The following is a 21,810-nucleotide window of genomic DNA, read 5'->3' on the forward strand; positions in this document are numbered from 1 at the left end:
CGGCGCGGCCCCGCGCGGCGGCGGCGGCGCGGCGGCGGCGGCCCCGAGCAGGCCGCGGCGCCCGGCGGGTCCCGCTCATTGTTTCTCGCACAAGCCCTGGCAAACAGGAAGCCACCTCGGCATGGGGCGCCCCCCCCTCCCCCGGCACGTGACTGACAGCCCGCGCGGCCAGTGCGAGCCGCGGCGGCGGCGGGACGCAGCCAATGAGCGCGAGCGCGCGGGCGTAGGCGGGAGTTCCGGGCTGGCAGGCGGGCGGGCGGGCGGCGGTGTCGGCCGGGCCCCCTCTCCCGCTGCAAGCCCCACCTTTCGGCTTTCCCGCACCGTCAATCAAAATAGGAAAAAAAACCCCGGAGTAGGCTCGGGCCGCCGCCGCCGCTTCAGCCCGTGAGCACAATAAGCATGTCCCCGGCGGCAGCCGCCTAGCCCCCGCCAGCAGGGCCTGTGTGCGAGCCAGCCAGCCTGCCTGCCTGCCTGCCTCCCGCCCAGCCAGCCAGCCAGCCGGCCGCTCGCACTCACACCATGACCGGTACGTACGCACCGACCGAGCCGCCCCGCGGGGCTCCCTGCTCCTGCTCCTGCTCCGGCCCTGCGCTTCCCCGCTCCGGCCCCGGAGCGTCCGTGTGCGAGCGAGGCGAGAGCGGCACTGAGAGCAGCAGCAGGAGGAGCAGGGGGAGGAGGGAGAAGAGGGGCAGGGGCAGCAGCACGGGGAGGAGGAGGAGGAGGAGGAGGAGGGCTCCGTGCGGGAGGGCGGGGGGAGCGCTGGGGTTAGGGGGGGGAGAGGGAGGGAGGGAGAGGGAGGGGGGTGATCGCTCCCGTCAGTGACTCTCCCCTCCCCCTCCCCGCTGTGCCCGCAGCTCCCGAGAAGCCCGTGAAACAAGAGGAAATGGCTGCCTTAGACGTGGACAGCAGCAGCCACAGCGAGTATCTCCAGCACGGCAACGGCGCCGCCTCGGCCTCGGCCGGGGCGGCCGCCCCCCAGGTAAGCGCAGGCCGGGCCGGGCCGGGCCCCCTCCCCCTCCCCCTCCCCCTCCCCTCCCCTCCCCCGGGTGACACGTTGTGAGCGAGTGCGGGAGCGGGAGCCGGTGCCGCCGCCGCCGCTTCCTGTGCGCGCGTCTGCGAGGAGCCCGGCCGCTGCCCCGCACTAACCGCCACCCCCCGTCTCTCCCTGAACCCGCCCCTTGTGGGTAGGACGCGCAGCCGTCACCGCTCGCTCTGCTGGCGGCCACCTGCAGCAAGATCGGCCCGCCGTCGCCGGAGGAGGATGAGGCCGCCGCCGCCGCCGCTGCCTCTCACTCTGCCGGAGCGGTGAGTGCCCGCCCCGCCGCTCTCGCACGGCCTGCCGGGGGGAGAGACGGCACAGCCAGCCAGCCCGCCCGCCCGGGGGGAGGGACGGGACACACGGCACTGCCCGCCCGGGGGGAGGGACGATAGCAGGGCCGACCTGCCGGGAGAGGGGTCCCCGGGCTCCCCTGCCTCTCCAGGAGGAGCCGGGCTCCCGGGAGGAGGCGGGAGCCCGGCTCCCCCCTCCCCCGCCGCTGGGAGCGGCGCCTTCATTTACTTTCAAAAACGGGGGGAGGCGGGAAGCCGCCCTCCCCCGGCCCTGGCACCGGCGCGGCTCGCCCGGCGCCCGCCGAGGCCGGAGGCATCTCACCTCCACCTGAGCGCGCCCGCGGCGGCCGCCCGCGCTCTCCGCCGGCCGCCGCTCGCCTGGGCTGCAGCACAAAATGAAGGCTGGCTGTCGGCGGGGACGCCGTTACAAGTAAAATGGCTGGTTAGAAACGATCGTAGTGGTGGAAAGCTGCTTCCTGTATCAACGCTGTCTCTTCTAGGTACAGTTATCGTGCGGCCCCTCGTACTGCAAACTGAATTTCTGTCCTTATCTCTCCTGTGCTGTCTGCTCTGAAAAGAGCCCTCATGACCTTGGGACCTCGTGTAATGAGTTGGATCTTGTAGACTAGAAATCTGCGCTAGTAGAGGGTGGTTTAACCATCTCTATAACAAGAGGCTTTACAGAAACCTCTGTGTTCCTTAACTGGTCAAGCTAAACTTTTTTTTGACCTATGCTCACAAAGCTTAACATAGCCACAGTGAGTTAGTAGAGGTAGGGCATTTTAAAGTATCTGATGCCTAAAAATGTTGGTATATAAGAAGAGAATTACTAGCTGTGTTTAAAATGACATGATTCTTTGGTCCTAGTCCTAAGGAAATCACATATGTTGCCTCACTACAAAGAGGGTTTTAAAACGAGCAAAAAGTCCCTTTTTTGTTTTAAAGCAAGTCTGTTGTTTTTTAAACTTGCTATACCACAATCTTGGACATATTTAGGGTTCTGCAAATTGAAAAAATACTGCAAAGCACTGTACCTGTGGACCAAGTAGCTTTGGAAGACTTTTGACAAATGTCAAAACATTAATGATAATGTTAAATTTACTAAGTACTTGGGAGCTAAACTTTAAAATATTTGACATTTTCACCTGTATGTTTTGGCATATTTTACATAAAGGGAAACTGAGGCAAAATAGTTGTCTGTGGTCATGCAGCAGGATGAAGGCTAATAACAGAGAATGCTTTTAAAAATCTTTCTAGGCATTGTGAGGTGCCTAAATACCTGTAAAATTTTGTTGCATAATATTGGATGTACACAGTGCTGCACAATAGAATGTCAGATCTCTTTCTTGCATAAACATGCACATTGAAATATGAATGATGCTTATACGATAGCTTTTTCCCCCTATATCTGCCTTAAACCTGGTATCATATTGAAGCTGGAATTGTGCATTTTGAGGCTGAGTTGATTGCTTAGCATAAGCAGTGCTAGGGCTGAATGGGTGCCGGAGTGCTGGTGCAGGACAAGTAGTTCCCAATAGTTCTAAATAGACAAGTTAGTCCCGCAGTAGAATGTTATTCTTATTAAATTCACCTACAATTATGTTTATGTGTAAGGGGGCTTTTCTGGGCAATGTGGAAGCAATTTATGAGAAGCTGAAACCTTGGTTAAAACTAAATGTAAGTACAGATGCACTTACTACTTTTCATACTTGCAGATAGGCCCTTCCCACGGATCTGTTATAGCATTCTGATAATTCTTATTCTCCTACATCGTTTCTCTTGAATGATTCTGAATATTATGGGTGGAAACTAAATATAAATGGGAGAAGATACCTACAATAACTGAACTAGACACTGAAGTTAATTAAGATGACCTTAATAAAGGAAGGAGAGGGAGTAAAATCCCTGAAACATGTTCCTTGTAAAAAACAGGATGCTGAAAGGGATTTGACGTAATAAAGATTTTCCTGGTCCCTGAATGCATCTTGTTGGGGGGTGGGAGAAGGAGGGAGGATCTAAAAGGGTTTGAATTTTAGATGCCTAGTGATGTGTGGAAGACAAAACCTATGTGTATGGACACAGGTCTGTTGTCTTTCTAGGAACTGTGGTGCTCTTCCATTTCCCAGGATTATAGATGTATCTCTTTGATATGTGTGTATGGGTTAGAGTGCCTAACTTAACAATTGGGAGACAATCCTTTCCCAATATCTTCCATACTTGTGACTGCTGAATGTCTGGTAGAGTTCTCAAGCCATATAAGTGGACAGTAGAAGATAAATGAGTAGGCATTTGCTTTTAGAAGCAATAGAATGGCTTTCACATATAAGTATAGCAGAGCTGTGTTCTAAGGTTATTTTGTTAATGTTTTACTGACATTCACTTGGTAGGAAATGGCAGGGCTGGAGCCAGTATGCTAGACTAGCCAGTTATTGCACACTGCTTTCCTATCTGAAGTGGTATGCTGCAGCTGCTCCCCAAGAGACCGGGAGAGTGGTTTAAAAGCAACAGCAACAAAACTCCCATAGGAATGCAGGGAATATCGCATGTCTGGGATTTGGGGAGGAGCTGAAGCAAACGCGGTCCTGTTTGCTATGATCTAGTTGGCCCTGCTCTGAGCCCAGGGGTTGGATTAGATGACCTTCAGAGGGCCCTTCCAACTGAAATTATTCTATGATTCTATGTCTGGATACCACTTTTATGCCACTGAAATGATTAGAGTGGAAATAAAGAGACTAATGAACGTGGCAGCTGCTAGGTATTAAAAGCAAGTAAAGAAGATGGTTTACAGAACTAGATTCAACCCTGTTCTCCCTTTGATCCTATGTCAGTGAACTGGGCAGACTATCTCTAGTCCACAACTTGGCCCAGGATTCTGGTTAGAGCTATACTTACTTTTGGATGAGGTGCATGACTTTGCATTTCCCTTCCTCTCCTTCATGAGAATTTCCATTTGCCCATTTCTCCAGCCTGTCGAGGTCCTTCCGAATGACAGCACAACCATCTTGTGTATCAGCCCCTCCTCCCAGTTTTGTACCATCTGCAAACTTGCTGAGGGTGTGCTCTGTCCCATTGTCTAGGTCATTAATGAAGATGTTAAACAGTGTTGGCCCAAGTGTCAGCTTCTGGAGTACGCTACTAGTGACTGACCTCCAGCTGCACTACACTTTGAACCTGGCAGTTCAGCCAGTTTTCAGTCCACCTCACTGTCCACTTACCTAGCCTGTTCTTCATCTGTTTGTCTGTAAGGATGTTATGGGAGACAGTGTTGAAAGTTGAGATAAACAATGTCTCCTCACCCTTATCCACCAAGCTGCTTATCTCATAGTAGAACGCTATCCGGTTGGTTAAGCATCATTTCTCCTTCATAAATCCACATTGACTACCCTGATCACCTTCTTGTCCTTCATATGTTTGGAAATAGTTTCCGTGATTATTTGCTTAATTGCCTTCCCAGGGATCAAGGTGAGGCTGACCAGCCTGTAGTTCCTCAGATCTTTCTTCTTGCCCTTTTTGATGATTTGATAGAGCCTTCAGAACCTGAGTTGAAGGTATAAGGAAACCGAACCATTTAATGCAAACTCGTACTCAAAATTCTAGTTACTCATGCAGCTAAATACAGATTAATATTAAAAAATGAAATTACAAACAGTCTGGTTAAAAATGCCTCCTCCTTGCAGTGTCTCATTTCTTAATACTGCAGCTTTCTTGTTTCTCCTAGGGTCATGTCAGGGACATATCATCTTAGTTTAGACAGGTTGTGAACTTATAGTGATAAAAACAGGCTAAAAATTGAAGTTTTTGGCCCAGTTGTCCATCTCAAGCAAAGAGGTACATCTTCCTTAAATGAGACAGTATTAAGTGTTAGATATGTTTTACCAAATTAGGGCTGTCTTTTAAAATAACATTTTAAGCAACCCCAGCTAATACTTTTCCCCTGAAACAGTATTTGATTCTCTAAACTTTTGATATGGGTTAATGTGTTTCTCTGAATTGAGTGGCTTCATTGGCAGAGGGCTGAAACATGCAACAGAGTTAATTTGGCTTAACAAGCAGCTTTGTGTCAGTTGGACCACAGTGACTGATGTTGAGCATGTTCTTAACCTATGGCGAATACAAGATAGAATGTATTAGCTCATACCTTAATGAAAGAGTTGAAGCAAGTACATTTTATCTTAATATTTGTAATAACCTAAGAATGCACAGATAGTTTACTGTAGCTTTGTAAACACATGGTATTAAACTCATGCATTAGAGCCCTAGCTCTCCCATAAAACAACAATTTGGATGAGACACTGGCCAATCTTGTTCATTAGGTATGTGATGCTTCATCAGATTTGCTGGTGCTTTTGCTCCAGGACTAAATGGGGCAAAAATGACTTTCTGAAAAGTGTGCAGTAAAAGCAGTCCACAACAGATTGGTACAGATGAATTAGTTCTTTAGCAGCAAAATACTGATTGCTCAATAATGTGTGTCCAGTTAATCATGTCTGGCTTCTTGAAATGCATGTGCCTACAACATGTATATAAGGATGACATTTCTCCCTTTCCAGTTTTACTTTGGTGAATAATGTTTTATTTTTTCAGTCCAAGTCCCATCCCTCAACATGTTTTAAGTCACCTTTTAAAGGTGTTTATCTTCTGTATGTATTTGTCTCTTGTATTCTTCTTCATTTAACTTAAGCTTCCTTTCATTTCCTCTGAATGGATTGAACAAGATGCAATTACTTAGAGTTTTACTTATTATGACCCCTCATTCTTCAGGGATGGGAATTTCAACTCAGGGGGAGAAATTATTAAACCTTATTAAAGAATCAAAAGACAGGCTGACCAGCAGTTGCTGCTTCCACTCTTTGGGGACACATGACCTTTCTTCAGGTGAACATAGCACTTGATTTTAATTCTTCCAGTGCCCTGTTCCAGCTACTACTTTTGCTCTGTTCCTGTCTCTTTCTCTTGTTTCCTCATATACTACTTCCAGTGAACTCCCTGTTGCTTCCTGTTCTTTCCTCCTTGACTAAGCAATGCTAATGCTGAACTTTCCTCAGATCTTTATCCCTTCCTCTTGACACAGAACCTTTGGATTGCAACTGGCCAGCCTTCTCTTAAAAGAAAGGCTTCCAAATAACTGCTGTCTATCTATCAGTTGATAAGAATAAGAATTGTTGCTTTATCTCTATCCTTTTAGTATTTCTCACGTATGTCTGAGAGACAGAAAACAAACTCTGTTCAATTTAGGACTGTGCTCTAGGGATCAGTAGGTGAGTGGGCTGTAGATGTTGCTGCTTATATGTCAGTGATAGGACTTTGAGGTACTAAAATAATTCTTAATTGCTTGTGGATGTGAATGATTGCTACCCTTTATTAGGAAAAGGACTCCAAGAAATGTCCTACCAGCTCTTCAGTCTTTGAGAAAGGGTGTAACAGTTGAGCTTGTTATGATAGAGCAATGACCAGTTGAGGTTAGAGATCATCCTCAAATAGTCTTTACCATAGAGGGTTTTTTCCTGCTTTAATGCTAGTAATTTTGATAGCTGCCAGATAGCTTCTTGAAAACCTCACCCTCTTTTGCCCCTCCCTCCTCATGATTCATCTGGTAGTCCCTGATATAGCCAGCTGTAAAAGCAACATGTGAATAACAGGCATTACATGTAGCACGTGTAGCATAGCTTCACATGCATGACCATCCTTACCTTCTTCTCCATGGATTGTCAAGTGCATCTGTTAAGCAAGTGGCTGTATTGAACTAAGACCCTTACAGAGCAGAGTTGGGGGAAGATTTTTAGAGCATTACAGAAAGGTGAGGAGAGATGTGTGCCCAAGATGAAAATGGCAAAGGCCATTGAATGGAGATGTGGAAATCAAGATATATTTGGGGAGGAGGGGAAGAATAAAAAAGTAGGTCATTTCTTTATTGTGAAGGAGATAGGTTCCCTTTGAACTATTGCTAGAGGGGATGCTCTTTGTATAGATATACTGTTGCTTATTAAGTCAGTTCAGTTATAGCCTAAACATTCATCATTTGGTTGTACACAGCAGTCTTAAATCAGCAAGGAATTATATCAGACTTTTAATGGTTCCTATTACTTTTTCTTTCCCTGTTGTTTTAATGGATATTTTCAGCGTGTTGTAGTATACTTTTATTTCATAATAGCACAGGTCAAGTTGTGATAATTTTTTTGCTTTTCGCATTTTCTGATTGCTATTTACTTACAACTTGTCTCAGTCTTCTGATGTTTAATAAAATGTTCAGTTAATAAATATTTATGTACTGGTGGACTGATTAGTTATGAACTTTCTTTTCAGCATTTCAGCAACCAGTAGCTGCATATAAATATTACTCAACATCAGAGTATAAAACTGATGTGATAGCAGAGGAAAGTGGATTATTTTTTTGCCTATTTCTAGATAGGATGGTACGTTATAGAATATTGCATAAATTTTTCTAATCTCATAAATAAGCTTGAAAGACTAAAGGATTTAAGCCTGATCTTTATATGAAAGGATAATCAGCATAAGAAAACAAAGTAGTAGAATGAGATTACCGAGACCCCTTTTTCTCCTTCTGATCTTTAAAGCATTAAGATCCTAAAATGAGTTGGTTTTGGTGATTCTGTACCTACTTACTAATAAACTACTTGAAAGCTTACATGTATCTGTCAGGGAAAAGGAAGGTTTGTATTCTATTTTCTATTGAAAATTATTATTTTTACAGCTATTAAAAAGAATTTAGAACCAAAATGTGGGTTTTCTTATCAGAAAAGAATAAAACTTATTTTTTAAAATAAATATGCACACTTTAAAATATATATATTTTTGTGTATATAAGCATTTCAGTCTTGCAGCTCAGAATAGAATAAGAAAGTGAAACTAGCAAAGGCCCAGCTTAAGTTGTGGAGTACATGCACTCTGATGCACGGCACAGGATTAATTCAGACTGGCTAAATCTCAATGGCGTGTTAGATGAGAGTTGGTATGTGCTGTTTTTGGCATATCCAGGTTTTATTCTAAGGGAAATCAGAGTGCAGCATCAGAAGGAAGCTGTGATATGCTCTGGTAGCTCCCCTAATAGGACTGATCACAGAATCGGTGCAAAAGGCACACTAGCTTTTCTTCCTATGTACTGTGGCCCCTGCCAAGAAGACCAAATCAGTTTCACAGATAAAGCTGAATGAGTTGTAAGACAAGTTACTTACTTGTTACTAGATATTAAGTCATTCCATTGTTTTACTGTAGGACCATAAACGAATTAGGAGAAACTTACCTACATGATTTTTAAATTGATGGTTGTTTAAAATTCCACGTTGGTTGACTACCCAAATCTGGGCTAAGCATTGCAGGATGTTAACTCTAATTCTTAATACTCTATTCTGAAAAAGCTTGCTTTGGTAAAGAAAGGTAAGTGCAATTTACCTTTCCTTTACTAAATAAGAAACAAAGGCATAGTACATCAGTCCTTAGGGTTCTTTAATCATTAACCATCCACGGGTCTGTTCTGAAACATTGACCTTTTCTATTGTTCCAACTTAATGAAGATAGATTTTTTTCAGACAGATACATATGACTAATCCAACTGTGATTTCAGTGTAAAAGTCCTTAGTTCTGGAGGCCTTTTTTGCTAATGAAACCATAACTCACATAAGCTTATAAATAGTAGGACTTTATCTTATGCAAAATTTAAACAGGGGCTATCAAGTCTTCCCAGCCCTATGACTAAGCTACCTTTTAACACTCCATATTGCTGAGACACACATACACACACGCGCGCGCGCACACATAATATGCACACACACATGCACACAGAGTCATAATATGCATGGGCACACACACACCCCCCAGAGCGCCAAAAAAGCAATGGGGCTCTAGGAGGTATAGGTGACATGGCTTCACTCCACTTGGGTACAGTAGGTGTTGGACTAGGTAAAGAGTATAGCCGAGTCCCAGGATAACCTGGTAATGATAGCTTCAGCAGCCCCTGCCAGCTCCCTTCTTCCCACAGCCAGGGATTTGGATTATCCAGCAGCCCCCACACCAGAATAACCCTGCTGCTGGTCACGTGACATAGCCATGGCACAGAAGCTGCATTTGACCTGCTTGAGAGCCACATGCAGCTCGCAAACCACAGGTTGGTTACCCTGACTTAGGCATTAGCTCACTTACAAAATCTGTATTTTGTAGTTCTAATCCAGCTGCTGTTGTTTATATGGGCTGCACTGCATGTTTTTCCATAGTTCGTCAATCTCTAGTGTTGAATTGCATGATTGTTCTAGCATGTAATCTGTATGTCTTTTGTTTTAATTTTTTCTTTTCTTTTTTTTATTCAGACAGGGGATTTGTCTTCTGTACAATTAGCAGGAACTCCAAATAGATGGGAGGTCTTGTCTGCAGCTCCTGCCACTATAAAGGATGAAGCTGGTAATATAGTACAGATTCCAGGTGCTGCCACAGTAACTTCAAGTGGGCAGTATGTCCTTCCTATTCAGAGTTTGCAAAATCAACAAATCTTTTCTGTTGCACCAGGATCAGATTCATCGAATGGTACAGTGTCTAATGTACAGTATCAAGTAATACCCCAGATCCAGACGGCGGATGGTCAGCAGGTTCAGCTTGGCTTTGCAACTTCTTCTGATAATAGTGGTATAAATCAAGAAACTGGTCAAATTCAGATCATTCCTGGCTCAAATCAAACCATAATTGCCTCTGGAACACCATCAACTAACATTCAGAATATCTTATCACAGTCTGGTCAAGTCCAGGTTCAGGGAGTTGCAATTGGTGGTTCATCTTTTCCTGGCCAAGCACAAGTAGTTGCTAATGTCCCTCTTGGACTGCCAGGAAATATTACTTTTGTACCCATCAATAGTGTTGATCTAGATTCTCTGGGACTTGGCAGTGGTTCTCAAACCATGACAGCAGGCATTAATGCAGATGGGCACTTGATAAATACTGGACAGGCCATGGATAGTTCAGAGACTTCTGAAAGGACTGGTGAGCAAGTTTCTCCAGAAATTACAGAAACCACCACTGATAATGACTTGTTTGTGCCAACATCATCTTCATCACAATTGCCCGTTACCATAGACAGTTCGAGTATATTGGAACAAAATGCAAACAACTTGACCACAACTAGTGGCCAAGTTCACAGTTCTGATCTTCAGGGAAATTACATTCAGACATCAGTCTCTGATGACACGCAGACTCAGAATATTCAGGTCTCCACAGCACAGCCAATTGTACAACACATACAGCTTCAAGAGTCTCAGCAGCCAACCAGCCAAGCCCAGATTGTACAAGGTATTGCGCAGCAGACAATCCATGGTGTGCAAGCAAGTCAAAGCATATCGCAGCAGGCTCTTCAAAATCTTCAGCTGCAGTTGAATCCTGGAACTTTTTTAATTCAGGCACAAACAGTGACCCCTTCTGGGCAGATAACCTGGCAGACATTTCAAGTGCAAGGAGTTCAGAACTTGCAGAACTTGCAAATTCAGAATGCACCTGGTCAACAAATAACTCTAACCCCTGTGCAGACTCTCACTCTTGGTCAAGTTGCAGCAGGTGGGGCGTTGACATCAACTCCAGTTAGTCTAAGCACTGCTCAATTGCCAAATCTACAGACAGTTACAGTAAACTCTATAGATTCTGCTGGTATTCAGCTGCATCAAGGAGAAAATGCTGGCAGTCCTGCAGGTATTTACTTTACTCTTTTTGTGTAAAATTAGTTTTTCTTATTGCATGTAGTTGGTTTGAATGGTGATAAGCATAAGATTATTGTCTTGCTACAGAAACCTACAAAATACAGTGGGTTAAACAAAGAGATGGTAGCTTTTATTTGAAACTGCTGTTTCACAAGAAACAACGGTAATAATAGAATGTATTCCCATCCCACTTCTTAAATTATAAGCTCCTTTAACTATCAACTGGTCATATTAGTTAACAGCACTTCTAATATAATGTCTAGGAGTGCTTATAAGTATAAGAAAGCAGAAAATCTATATTCTAAATTGAGGAGGGGGAAATCCAACCATCAACTACCACACTTCCAGGACAGTGGTGTCATTAGCATACCCCTTCCTTCCCAGTCCTGAATAGATCAAGTTTTCTGGAAAATCTATTGCTATTGTTTTTTAATTCCTGAAAATCTGTGGACCTCTGAGGTACTATTATTGATCTGCTGTTTTGTTAAATACATTTCATACTGATTTAATATCAGCATAACTAAGATGTACGAAACTCATATAAGCAGAAGTGAAACAAGCATGCAAAAATCAAAATGGTGGCTATGCTTAAGAACATACATGATGTTCCAGTACTACTTATTTGCATTATGTTTCAGTATGTACAAGTATTAATGGTAAATTTCACAATGTGTTTTATCTCTGTGAGCAGATAAGAAATGTAATTTTCTTAAAATAGGTATTACTTAAAAGGAGGGAAATTAAACATGCCTGCTTATTTTAGGTAAAAGAATGTGATACAGTGCATTCCAATTCCAGGGCACAACTACCTAAAAAAAGTGTAAGAGATGGTTGAGGTTCAAGACATCTTACTGTGCCTGAAGCTGTTTAATCACGTCATTGTAGGGTTGCGTCTTGGCTGGTAATTTGGGAGAGAAATGCGATACATAGTTGCAGGCACTGAACAAGATGAGCGTGTTGCTCACAGCATTAGCTATGCTGGGTAATCTTGATTCTTAACTTTTCTATTTCCTGTGACCACAGAAATGTTGGTTTGTCTCTGTTACACCTTGTTACTGATGAGGAGAGTGGGTCTAGAGATTAGTAGCAAAATGCATGTATTGTGCATGGTATTACAGCTAAACTCAAATGTCTGTGTAACACTTATATTAGCCATAAGGCTCTTTTTCTGAAATATAAGAGGGATCAGAACCGCTTTATTTCTCAGGTTTGTATTTGGTGCAGGATCAGTAGATCATGTTATTGTTTATGGAGTAACACAGCAGAAACTTGAGAAGAAAGATAAAAAAGGAAAGCAGAGAGGAGGAACTAAAAGAAAAGACATGTGAAAAAGAAGTTGAACCTGCTGTGATATTAATTTGTCTCTTGACTCTCCTTAAGAGGAGAGTGTTTTAATGCTTGTTCATAATCAAATGCACTGGAATTCCATCAAGCATTCCTAAACTATATTTTCCTGTAAGGAATCTCTTATATGAAGTGAAGTGAGTAAATGGAGTACATGAAATGTGATCAAATAAGCAGAAATAGTAGGTGAATAGCAGAAGCTATTGCCTGAAGTGAATGGCTATAAACAGCTGGTTGTATTAGAGATGGGGTGGAGATTTATAGTGACATTTTTCCTACATGTCTAGAAATAGTAAATGGACTGGAAGGTATTAAAACTGCCATCCCTGAAATTTGGGGAGAATTTAATTGGTCCCTCCTTATATTACAGGAAACTCACTTTTCCAGAGTAACTATCAATATAAAATTGTTTCTAACTAACAGAATCAGACTGAATTATCTTGATTGACCTTCAGTGTCTTTTCCATACGCATCTGGTATTTTGTCTGTATCAAGGTGGCCAAGGACTATCTCAGTTGTCTGCTGTTGTTCAGTGGTGTTCCTCTCCTTATTTATAACTCTCTACAACATTGTGTGGCACCCTTTCTTTAGATTGAAGTATGCAAGTAGATGCAGATAGTGGAATGATCGTTTTTATTGGAGTGGGAAAATGCATTGCTCTTCTGACCTGCAAATAAGGAAAACTAGTTTAATTTTAAATTGAAAGAGGGAAGATATGTGGAAGAAACAGCAGAATGAGAGAAGTTAAAGAGTGAGAGGTTCCTTTATTCCTCTTTTCTGCAAACTACCAACATGTTTTGAAGTGAGATAAAAAGGGTTTATCTCCCCCCCCCCAAGTGAAATGCATGCAAAAATGCCAATGAAAATAATGCTTTTCCTTCCATAACAAATACAGTCAGGCTGTATTTTCTGTTTTCACTTAACAGAACTTTTTTTACCTGAGGCAAAATAATACGCCTAGTCTTGGTAATTATCTGAAGTCTGAATAAAAAACATTGCTCTGTTAGCTGTGTAGCTGTGAAATCGTAGGTTCTGCTTTAGAGTTTGGAAACTTCAACCTGTTGTGTAAGAGATGTTCTTCTAGGCCTTGCTGTCCAGATAATCAATGGAAGGCATCTTTACTATTCTCATGAGTGTATGAGAAAAAATGTCTTAACCTAGGTCCTACATTGTGTTTACTTAATAGAAGGTCTTTGCAACCCCAATTTGAAACTAAGTTTTGTGTTGTTAATATACAGTTTACTTTGAAAAATGTTCAGTAATTTTACTTCTAACAAAATGTCTGCCTTACCAGACGTACACATGTAGAGCATTCCATTTGCACTGAATTTATTTTTTAAAAAGTCTTAAATTAGCTTGTTTAATCTCTGAATGTTTATCAGAGTTCATATTACTCCTTATTGTTGTCTTAAGGTGGAGAGAGGAAGGGTATCAGTTGGTCATATCTGAAACTTTCTTCAGGATTGCTTTTCGAAACAAAAAGCTATATCAAATTGTATCTATGTGTTTAACACTGGCAGAGAGGTATCTTGCTCACTGGTGTTCTGGGTTCAGTCTTTCAGTCTTGAGAGGAAATTAAGCTTTAGAAAGCTGTCCAGTAGTCTACTCATCCTGTTATCATTTTGTAATAAAATACTGCATTGTCTGTAACAGAAAGAGGCATTATGCACGCAGTTCACGTTACTCTTTAGCAACTTACCTGTCCAAGGAAGGTATTTATTTTTAGTCACCCTGTTGATACAATTCCTCCTTGAACACACGTTTTACATGAAAGAACATTCCTTTTGGAAAAACAGAGGGTAGCGAAAGGCACTAACTTGTTTTCATCTTTCCTATCTTGTCAGTTTCTTCCATCTGAAAGAATTTTTAAGTTACTGTTTTGTTTTTTTTTTTCCTTAAAATCATTGCCTATGCAGAGGAGACTTAATAGTGTTAACCAGAATCTAATTGTAATGGTGTCTCAGTTAAGTTAATAATGTGGTGAATTACAGTTTTGGATTGGTTGTTTCCTGAAACAAAGGCAGTTTTGCCAGCTCTGATCTAGACTGCTTCACTTTTTGTTAAAAGTTGGATTTAATTTTTTTGATACTCCTTTTGACTATTCCAGTAGCATCTGAAGAAACTCACAAGTGAGCTGGAAAGAAATAGCATTGGCTTGAGAAGGGACTTGCTGCTTATCAACCCAGACACGTTTCATCTGAAAGAGTCACCTACATAAAAATAAAAAACTACAAGCTCTTTTCCAAGATGGTGGTTTACAGTTGGAATAAAGCCAAAGGGGTTCCTCTCAACAGTTGACTCAAAGTGCCACAGCAAAACTGTGGTCTTCATTTCTAACATCTTCCTAGCTCCTCCTCCTACAGGCTTATACACAGCTATATATAGACTCACGTGCTTGCTGCCATTGAATACAATCATACCTGTTGATCAGCTCGCACTGGTAGACAGAGAGTGGGAGTGGTTGGCTCTTTGTGGTAGGGACTTCATTCAGTTTCTGCCAGAACCTGAAGTCTTTATCATGCTGATAAAAGTCTGAAATAATTTAGTCTAATTTTTGCTAAAAAATTGGCACACAGTTTTCTAGGTAAATACTTTCCTAAGTGACTAACAACTTCTCTTTCATCTGCTGGTGTCTTGTGAGGCAGAGGTCTAACATCTGTTAGATAAAATACAAATAAATTTGAAGAATGAGGTATTTATAATTGTATTCTTTGGAATAGTCGAATCAGTGTTTTAATGCTTCTGGTAAAGTTCTGCAAATTGCTATTTAAAGCATAGCTTTCTCCTGGCATGTAGAACGTTGTAAATGGTTATGGCTGGTTTTCAGTATTACCCAGCTTAATTTTGCTGTTTATGTTCCTGTTTCTAACCTCTTTAATTTTACTTTCAGTTTTGCAGTTCTTTCCTCTAAGGTATTTTTTATACCAGGCTTTTGAGAGAAGGGCAGGATGTCAACATGAAATTGAATCCGTTTATTTGAAAAATCTTATGAAAGGCATGAAGTAAGCTGAAGCAATGATGTTAAGTAAATAATTTCATCTGGCAATATCTGTTTTGGGATATCCCTTTTAAATTTGAGGCTATCTATTTAGCTTGCATGGCGTGAAATCAAAATACTTAAAAAATGATTCTCCCACTGTTCTATTTTTAATACAAAAAAATTAAATTGGAAACTCTGACATATTTAAGTTAGTGCAAGAATTAGATCTATTTATGTACCAATCTTGGATAAATAGTTTGCTTTCAGCACGCTTGAATTACATTCCCTACTTCCTTATCATTTTCAAAAGGAAATTAATAAATTGTAGAAGAATTAGACGATGATGCTCTTATGTGTTTCACAAACTTGCTTATAACAGCATATGGTAAATTATCTCATTTCAAGTGTAAGAAAGTTTCCATTACTTTAATTAGTCTGATTTTTTTTTTTAATGCAGTATCTACTGCCATGAAATAGAATTGCATTTTTTTCTCTTGAATTCTTGAAAAGATTGAATTGTAGCATCTGCCCTCTATATCTGTGCTACATGTGCTTTTTTCCCCTCTGTATTCCAAAACAGCTGAGAGTCTAATTCGCTTCCTTCTTACAACCCATGGTTGTGAGGTGAAGTTTATCTTAGGCTTGGAGGTCCTCAGGATGATAACAAAAGATTATCTTATCCAGTTTGAGGTACTTATTCTTTTTCATTTTTCTCACATCCTTTTTTTTACAAAATGTTCCTGAAACAAAAAGAAAACTCCATTACATATCTAGGGATGAATGGGGAGTATCCTTGATGTTGAAGAGGCAAGGGATTTTATTTCCACTACTGCATTGCCTGGAAAAGAAGGCTGAAAACCCATGTTCCATCTTTTTGCAGTCTCAGCACTTTCGGTCCCTTGTTTGAAGTTCTATACAATCACTTTGCCTTTTGAATCTCCTCCTGGGATCGCATACTTTGGTCCTGACCTCTCAAGCTAACTTTTCAGGGCATCTGGCTCATAAAAAGCATCTGAAATTTCTACCAAGGACACCAGCAGTCTTGTCATAATACTGTGAATGCTCACCAGGATCCTATCAGTGATTGCTCTCTTGAAAAGGCAAGGCTCTTGATGTATCTATGTTGAGATGATAAGTTGTAGAGGGTGTCAGTTTGCATTGCTGCTTGTAGTAGACAGGTTGTTTCAAAAGGTAGAAATTTTTAAGGACAAAAGGGGGGGGGGAATCCACACTGTTGGGGACATGTCCGCTTCATTATTTGTCATAAGTGATGGTTCTCAATCTGCATTTAAATTTCATGCCAATCTTTAACCCATGTATTCAATGTTCATTTTGTATTTCAAATTTCTTAATCTAAATGCTGTACTGTACTAAGTCACTTGCTGTGTAGAAGTCTCAAGTATATTACATCAACAGTGGTGGCATTGATTAAAAAAAAAAAGTATTGGTTTAGAATCCGGCACAGTTCCCGTAATCCCATCTTGAGTGGCATTAGATCTTTCCCTACTTCTTTGAGTCCTTGTTTTCCCCTTTTCAGTATTATCACAGTGATAGCTTTTTTCTAACCCACTGGAGCATTCGCTTGGTCCAAGGCTTACAGTATTAAAACTGCAGAGAACTCTTCAGTCATCTCTTAAAATTGCTGAAAAAAATTATCTTGATCTGTTGATATACTAAGTCTTTATTTTAGTAGTTTTTTTTTAATCATCATCCTGACGAATTGTCAGTGGGAAGCATTTCATTCTCATTTAGTGATAGGACTGTTATCTGGCTTTTACCCAAGTGCAGAACAGAAATACTTATTGAACAATTCTGCCTTCCTAAATCATTATTGACAATTCTGTTGTTTGCCCCACTAACAATCTAATACTGTTATTTAAGAATACTTAACCCCGCTGTTCATAGAATTCTGTGTCCTCCTGCTTTCCTTAGCTATTTTTGCAGTTCCTGGCTTGTGTTATATTGAGTATGATCAACATTTCTTACAGCTTTCTAGTTATCCATTCTTATGTTTTTCAACCATGAGAAATAAAAAAGTCAGGGCAGGCTGCAGTGGACATCACTGTCTGTAAGACAGTGTAGACAACACATTTCAAAGAACTGCAGCTACTGTGGGGTAAGTAACTGTTCTTTGATGTGTAATATGTGTTGTGATAGTACTGGCTTAAGTAATTTCATGATTCAGGTTGTAAATATTTGGCTTAGAATAATGTATAGAGTCACTTGGAGAGGTAGTATTTGACAAGTCTTGCAAGAAAAGATCTATACCTGTTTTTTTTAATCATTTTGTTGGTACTCCTTAAATATTCAGTACTGTGAGGTCCTGTTCTTGGGCTTGTATACACCAGTTGATTTCTTCAGAAATTTAAGATCTGATTCACAGCTGTTGAAACTAGATGATAACCTTTCTGCCAAGTTTAGGTTCACAAATATTTCAAGATAACATTCCCTAGGGTTTCTTCTATTGCCTTGTAATTTGTTACATAATAAAAATGCCTAAGTTCAGACTTAAGTGTTGGGGAGTAAATCAAGGTAGAAGTTAGTTGCTTTGTTGATTTTGCTGTCTGAAAGACATGGGCAGCTGGCCAATTAAGAGTTTAATTTAGTTAATAACTAGGCTAGAGGAAGTTTAGTTTAGATGATATAAACAAAGAGTATGTCTGAGAAAGCTGAACATCTCTTGTTAAAGTTTCCTCCCATCCAGAAATATAAGCAGGGTGAATTCAAGGTATTGAGGGAGTGTGGGTTGCACTGTGGAGAAAGCTGAAAACCAAATCAACAATAGAAGATGGAAAGGACATGAGAATTCACATCTGTTTTTTTTGGGGGGGGGGTGGGGGCAGGAAGGGAAGCATCTATTTGGAAAAATAAATGAATAGGCATGACTGATTACAAGACATTGAAATTGCAGACAGACTATTTGTGGTGCTGTGAGGGAACTGGTAAGAAGTTATGTGCAATCTCAGACTGGGATCTTGTAAAGCTTAGTTGAGTAAAAGAGCATGGTGGCTTTCAGCATCTAGGAAAAGAAGCTAAACTAGAAGCCCACAGCTTGGAGACAATCACAAGAAATTCTGAGAATGCCATTAGTGACAGTCTGCACAGTCTTTACGTTACAGGCATATTCAAATAGTACGGTGGTGGTAAAGCCTGCAAATGAAGCAGTTTTCCACTGCCTCCTTCCCCTTCTCAGTTTATCCCCAATTTTTTGGCTGGCAGATAAACTAATAACTTTTCTCATAAATGAATAAGATGACATTTTCTTGAAGTCCCAGTTGAGGCAGACCAGGATAGAAGGTAAGGCTTATTATCTCTGTTTTGATTCAGTTTAACTGATGCATTAATCTGATACATGATGAAATAAGTAAATGACCTGACTGTGTTAGTGGGCAGCAGTTTCAATCCTTGGGGGGAAAACAAAACCTAAAACAAACCTAGCTCAGGAGGTGCCAAGAAGAAGTTGAACAGAATGTATGGTTTGCAGAATCTGTAGACAGTTTGAAACAGTAACTTTGTCCAAATTTCCCCTTCACACTGATCACACTAAGTCTTGAACTCAGTGAAGAAGTAGGGGCATACAGAAATGTGAAAGCATGGAAATAAAATAATAATAAAAATATGACCTTTATTTTCTTTTTGTTTAATTGGTAGAAAATAAAAGTTGCCTCTAATTTACCAGTGTTTGCATCAGCTTGTCATGAGATTTAGGGATTGTGGGGGTTGTTTTGTTTTGATTTTCTAGGCCCAACTTCTATTGCAGAGAATGTGAGAAACCTAGTATTCTGTCAGTTAAGACTGAATTAGAATGGAGCCTGTTCAGAGAAACACCAGAGAGAAATGTGGAATTGCTGCTATCTATATGAATTTGCATAATCTTCAATTCCAGTGCATTTGAGAAGACTTGTATCTTTTGCTCTTCTCCATGGTTTCTTCCTTCTCCCACTTTCTTTTCTTTCTGTTGTCTAAATCACAGTGGGGACCCTCCCTCCCTCCCTCCCACCACCCCTGCAAATAGTGATGGAATTTTCTCTTATCTCTTGCAATGATGCAAAACCTACTTGGAGAGTGACAGCCTTGTTGGTTCGAAGAACCTTGTTAAGGCTATCAGATTTTCACTGTGGGATTTGATGCAGTCCACTCTAGCTGTACTGCATCCTGGAAAGGCTCAATAAACACTTCATCTTTTGATAATTCTTTTAGTTTTGTTTTATTTAAAACATCTGCATAATGAAATATTAAGAAGACCTTTTTTAGGGAGAGTCCTATCTGTAAATTGCCAGTTTACACTGTACTCATCTGTGTGCCTAGAGTGGAAGATAGGCTTTCTGAGTAATGCCTAAAGCAATAGCTGCAATTTCTATCTTCTAAAGATAATCTAGAAACACGGTGCAAAAATACAATGCTACTTTGACTTTATTTCAAGGAGTCTTGCAATTTTAAAAATTTAAAATTGTGTTATATGGAATTTGACTTTAGTAGTGGTGCTGGGTCTTTGGAGGAGAAATCCATACTCTAATTCAATCCTGTCTCCTTCACTGGGACTTGTTGGTATTTCTTTTGAAGTATGTGCATGTAGTACTTACTGATTCAGCTACTGACTTTATAAATATATTATGCATTAGTGTTTAATGTTAGTATGAGGATAATCATGAATTTATCTTCTTAATACAATGACTCATTTTATTAACATTACTTCAAATTTTATTTATATAAATTCTGTTTTTATTTAAATGCATGTTTCATGGAACATTTGATTAGTCAAAGAATTTTAAGTATGGTGTTTACTGCATTGACTGCATAATGTATCCAGTCTTGAAGAACTGCCCGGAGTGTGTATTTGTGATCTTTGTGACACACATGGGACTGCATTGGCCTTTGCTGGCAGCCTTACCACTTTGCTGTATTTAAATTCATATTAGGTGCCTAGTTGCATAATAATAGATGGGTTTTTTTTGCCATTTTCTAAAGATAATGTGAGTGGAGCAATGTCTGGGGGCAGCTGTCTCGGGATGTAAGTATCCAGCTTGAGAGAGAAATTTGATAAACCATCTGTATATTGTGTAATGTATTAATCTTTGCTTATGGTAAAAGGAATTATATATAACATGAATGTACAAATTATATATAAAATAATCCTTTCATGGATGAGTCTCATAAAATGACTTAATTTGTTAGGAGGTTAGTTTGGTGGGTAATACACAGGACTAGATGTCACCACAGAGATTTTTTTTAGGTCTTGAACATTTTCTGAGGCACCTTCCCTTAGAGTAAGCTCTCAAGCTTGCAGAGTTGCCTGCAAATTAACAGTAGCACCAGTTTCAGAAAAGTATTGAACAAACATGGTGATAGTTTGGTATAGTGAGGCTGCCTCTAATTGAATACAAGTTTATTTTGCATAGTCATTTTCTTTTTGCTTATTTTTTTAAGAGTAGGTGTTCAGAAAGAACAAAGTTTGTTTTGTTTTGTTTTGTTTTTTCCCTGGTTCCTTGGTGCCCTAAAGGAACCTGATGTTTTTGAGGTAGACATAGGGAGATTTTTCTTTGTTGATTTAAGAGGTAGATTTGTGCCTTTCACATGAAAGCAGATGCTTGTTGGCTGTGTTGTCTGAAGCTGTGAACTTCTCCTTATGGTAATGGTGAAGCTCAATTAGATTATGGTGTGTGCAGGTGACTTTGGACAGTGCAGTAGTTTACCACACTAGTTCTGCTGGGTGTTATCACCTGTGTAAAGAGTCAGCAAAAGTGCGTGTGCTAACTCCTGAATCCTCGCAGTTCACAGCCTGGTGTATTTATGCAAACTAATTTCTAGCACTGAGTTTTGTAGCTAAACCTGTTAAATAATCTAGTCTTCCCTGTTTCTGACCTGCAATTCTCTTCCCAAATGCAGTGGTATCCTAGAGAGTTATTTTAACTTCAGTTACATCGGTGATCTAATTCACAGCACAATCCTACAGACAGTTGTACAACTGCAACTAAAAGGCAGGCAAGCTGTGGCTTTGGGAAGGGCTGGACCGACACTTCTAGCACCAAGCCTGTTTTTGTATAGGTATATCCTTTGTCTCTGAAGTGATGAGTGCTGGAGCTTGGGAAGGTAGACCAGGGCTATGATCTGACCCAGCACAGTTGTTCTTCTGTTTTGTCATGCAATATGTGCGGCTGTGTCTTCACTATACAGACGATAGCTGATGCATTGACAAGTCGCCCAAAAGGAATCTAGAATTGCTGTAGTTAAGGGTTTTGGTTTTAGTTAAAGTGGAGTTTGAGTTAAGGGTGAAAACAGCCATATTAATTAAGTTAGTTCTGCAGAGAAAGCAATCTTCAAATACATCCAAAAAGACATCTAGTCTTTAGTTTGAAGCTTCAAGGTAAAAAAAAAAAAAAGAAAAAAAGAAAAGAAAAGAAAAATCAATTGATGGTTCACTTATTAGTTCGTGGTAGTAGCTAATCATTTTTACTGGAAAAATAC

The 21,810-nt window shown here is 40.8% G+C and overlaps 1 protein-coding gene across 2 annotated transcripts in view; it reads left to right on the forward strand.

Moving 5' to 3' along the window:
- The first annotated feature begins 239 nt into the window (after positions 1-239).
- The window catches only part of SP3 (Sp3 transcription factor), a 34,247-nt gene continuing 12,676 nt past the window's right edge, over positions 240-21,810 (forward strand). Inside the window, exons 1-5 of one of the 2 annotated variants that reach the window (XM_067299045.1) lie at positions 240-526; positions 855-979; positions 1,189-1,305; positions 9,651-9,741; positions 9,847-11,013. In XM_067299045.1, the coding sequence (XP_067155146.1) occupies positions 520-526; positions 855-979; positions 1,189-1,305; positions 9,651-9,741; positions 9,847-11,013 (1,507 nt within the window). In that variant the 5' untranslated portion in view covers positions 240-519. Of the gene's footprint in view, positions 527-854; positions 980-1,188; positions 1,306-9,650; positions 11,014-21,810 lie in introns of both variants that reach the window. The other variant, XM_067299044.1, reaches the window with a different exon arrangement.

The sequence above is a fragment of the Apteryx mantelli genome, chromosome 6, assembly GCF_036417845.1.
Source record: "Apteryx mantelli isolate bAptMan1 chromosome 6, bAptMan1.hap1, whole genome shotgun sequence".
NCBI lineage: Eukaryota > Metazoa > Chordata > Aves > Apterygiformes > Apterygidae > Apteryx > Apteryx mantelli.